The sequence below is a fragment of the Gossypium raimondii genome, chromosome 4 (assembly GCF_025698545.1).
Source record: "Gossypium raimondii isolate GPD5lz chromosome 4, ASM2569854v1, whole genome shotgun sequence".
In the NCBI taxonomy this organism is placed as follows: Eukaryota; Viridiplantae; Streptophyta; class Magnoliopsida; order Malvales; family Malvaceae; genus Gossypium; species Gossypium raimondii.
The window spans coordinates 20577579-20580346 of NC_068568.1; the positions used below are offsets into that span (position 1 = coordinate 20577579).

The following is a 2768-nucleotide window of genomic DNA, read 5'->3' on the forward strand; positions in this document are numbered from 1 at the left end:
ATATCCATTTTATGTAAAGAGATTTGTTTTCTAGTAAAGTTTTGTAAATGGAATTGAATCAGAAACAACATCTCTTTATGCATTCATTGCATGCATTCGCATTGCATTACATCATAAACATTAAAGTCCACTAAAAGAGCCTAATCGATTAAAATCATTCCTCAGTTAATCTGGAAACTAACCAACTTGCCAAACACTGCTACGGTACTCGATCAAAGACTAAAGACATGGATCAAAGGCTAGAACAGTTCCAAAAAGAAATGCAAGATCAGCTTCAACAACAAATGAATGAGCAGCTTGAGAAGATTCAACAAAAAATGATAGATAAAATAATGGAATCCCAAAATAATATGATGGCAAAGCTAACCCAATTGTTGACTGGAGGAGGTGATAAGGGAAAGGGTCCCATGGCTGATGTCGAAGAGGGTAATGAGGATGAACCATTCTATCCTCCAAGCTTTACTCCTCTACATGTGCGAGCTCAAGCTGAATACCCGCGTAGATCCTCTGTTACCATTAAGCCTCAGCAATTTCAGGATGACGCTGCGACGCTAATGAATCTTCAGGCTGGATCAGGCTCTAATCCTAGAGCCAACCTTGTTAATCCTACTATCCCTGACTTCGATGAGACAGATGGGAAGGAGAAAATAAAGAATGAATTGCCAAAGCAGTTAGAGGAAAGGTGCAAATGGCTCGAAGAGAAATTCAAGGCGATGGAAGTCACTGAAAGCTATCGCGGGATTGACGCTAAAGAGCTGAGCTTAGTTCCAGATTTGGTACTCCCTCACAAGTTTAAGTTGCCAGAATTCGAGAAGTACAATGGGACAATTTGCCCAGAAGCTCATATCACTATGTTCTGCAGGGGAATGGCTGGATATGTTAGCAATGACCAGCTATTGATACACTGTTTCCAAGATAGCCTCATAGGGGCAGCATCTAAATGGTACAATCAACTGAGCCGTAGCATGATTGGTTCATGGAGGGATTTAGCACAAGCATTCATGAAGCAGTACAGTCATGTAACAGACATGGTACCTGACAGAATCACCCTTCAGAATATGGAAAAGAAGCCAAACGAGAGCTTTAGGCAGTATGCACAGAGGTGGAAGGAGGTCACCGTCCAAGTTCAGCCAACGCTTTTGGAAAGATAAATGACAATGCTCTTTATAAATACATTGAAAGCCCCGTTCATCACACATATGTTAGGACGTGCTACAAAAAGCTTTTATGACATAGTCATGAATGGTGAAATGATTGAAAGCGCCATAAGGAGCGGAAAGATTGATGTTGGAGGAAATAACAGAAGGCTAGCCTCAAAGGAAAATGAGGTGAATAGCATAAATACGTACAGCAAGCCAATTATAGTGAATCAGCCAAGAAAGATGGTCGCTAGTCAACAAGGTTCATTGAGACAAGAACTTGGAGTGAAACAAGGTACTGAGAAGCTCCAATTCACACAAATACTGATGTCGTATAAGGAGCTGTATCAAAGGTTGTTCAATGCACATGTTGTTGCCCCTTCCTACTTAAACCTCCACAACCTCCGTATCCCAAGTGGTATGATGCGAACGCACAATATGATTACCATGCGGGAATTACGGGGCACTCAATATAGAATTGCACTACCTTCAAAAAGCTAGTTGAAAAATTTATCAACATGGGTATTGTCAAGTTGGATGACTCATCTAATACAGAAAATCCGCTACCCAATCATGATTGATAATGGGGTGAATGCAATATATGAAGAGGTGTTAGGAAGTGTTCACATCAATGTTATATACAAAGACAAAATTGAAAAGGGACCTTGTTAGATGTCCGCTCTTATAAATTTGGGAGTGTTCAAAATAATTGGATTGCAGAAGAAATCTCTGTAGTCTTTAGAGCTTATTTAAGTAATGTTCAGAACATTCTTGTTGTTTTTAGCCTAAAAATGATAGGAATTCCTTTGTGAAATAGGCTCATGTCTGAACATCATTATTCTAATAAAATACATCTTTGCATTTATTTTTGAGCCAATATTATTTCATTCTTTGCGAGTAATTATTCTTTCATTCTTTTGGATTCTCTTCCATTCTTTCATTCTTTCATTTATAATAATTATTTGTAAATTCACACATTCTTTTGTATATTCTTTTGCACTTACTATGGGTCCCCAGATATTAATGACATGAGTGACGCTGCTACAGACTTAGAATCTCCTTTTGAACGAGATATGTGTTTAGAAGGATCTCATAACTTTGAAGATGACATAGATTATAGCATATTTCTGAACTTGTTAAGGATGGTAGAACAAGTCGAGAAATGGATCTTACCCTAAAAAAAGTCATTGGGATACATAACTTCTCCTTATATGGGCATAAAGGTCATTTGGTCGATATCGCCAAAAGAGTCTGACGGTCATTGATTCATCTTTATGGTCGTCAGTTACTTTATGAATGGAAGCTGCTTCATATACCAATGTCACAAAGTCGACAGTTAGCAAATTCGTGAAAAATCATATGTCAGTATGGAACGCCAAAAGGATCATATCTGACAATGTACTAAATTTGAACAATAGCACTATACCAAAAGTTTGCAGTCTGTTCACGATTAACTCCATATCGCCAAAAAAAAGGATGGCGCAAAAAAAATCTACCGGGGCAATACCTTTCTCTTAGGCCCATCGCGGTTTTGCCTATTGAAGACAAAATTCTCTCTCTGAGTTTTTGAATCCAATTCTGATTGAAGAGGAATGTTCAAAGTTATCCGTCATGGTCAAATGCGCCAAA

General features: G+C 38.4%; 1 protein-coding gene across 1 annotated transcript; it reads left to right on the forward strand.

Moving 5' to 3' along the window:
* The first annotated feature begins 353 nt into the window (after positions 1-353).
* On the forward strand, positions 354-1151 carry LOC128040452 (uncharacterized). The gene has a single exon (XM_052629201.1). It carries the CDS (start codon positions 354-356, stop codon positions 1149-1151), a length of 798 nt encoding a protein of 265 aa, XP_052485161.1.
* Positions 1152-2768: the final 1617 nt, after the last annotated feature.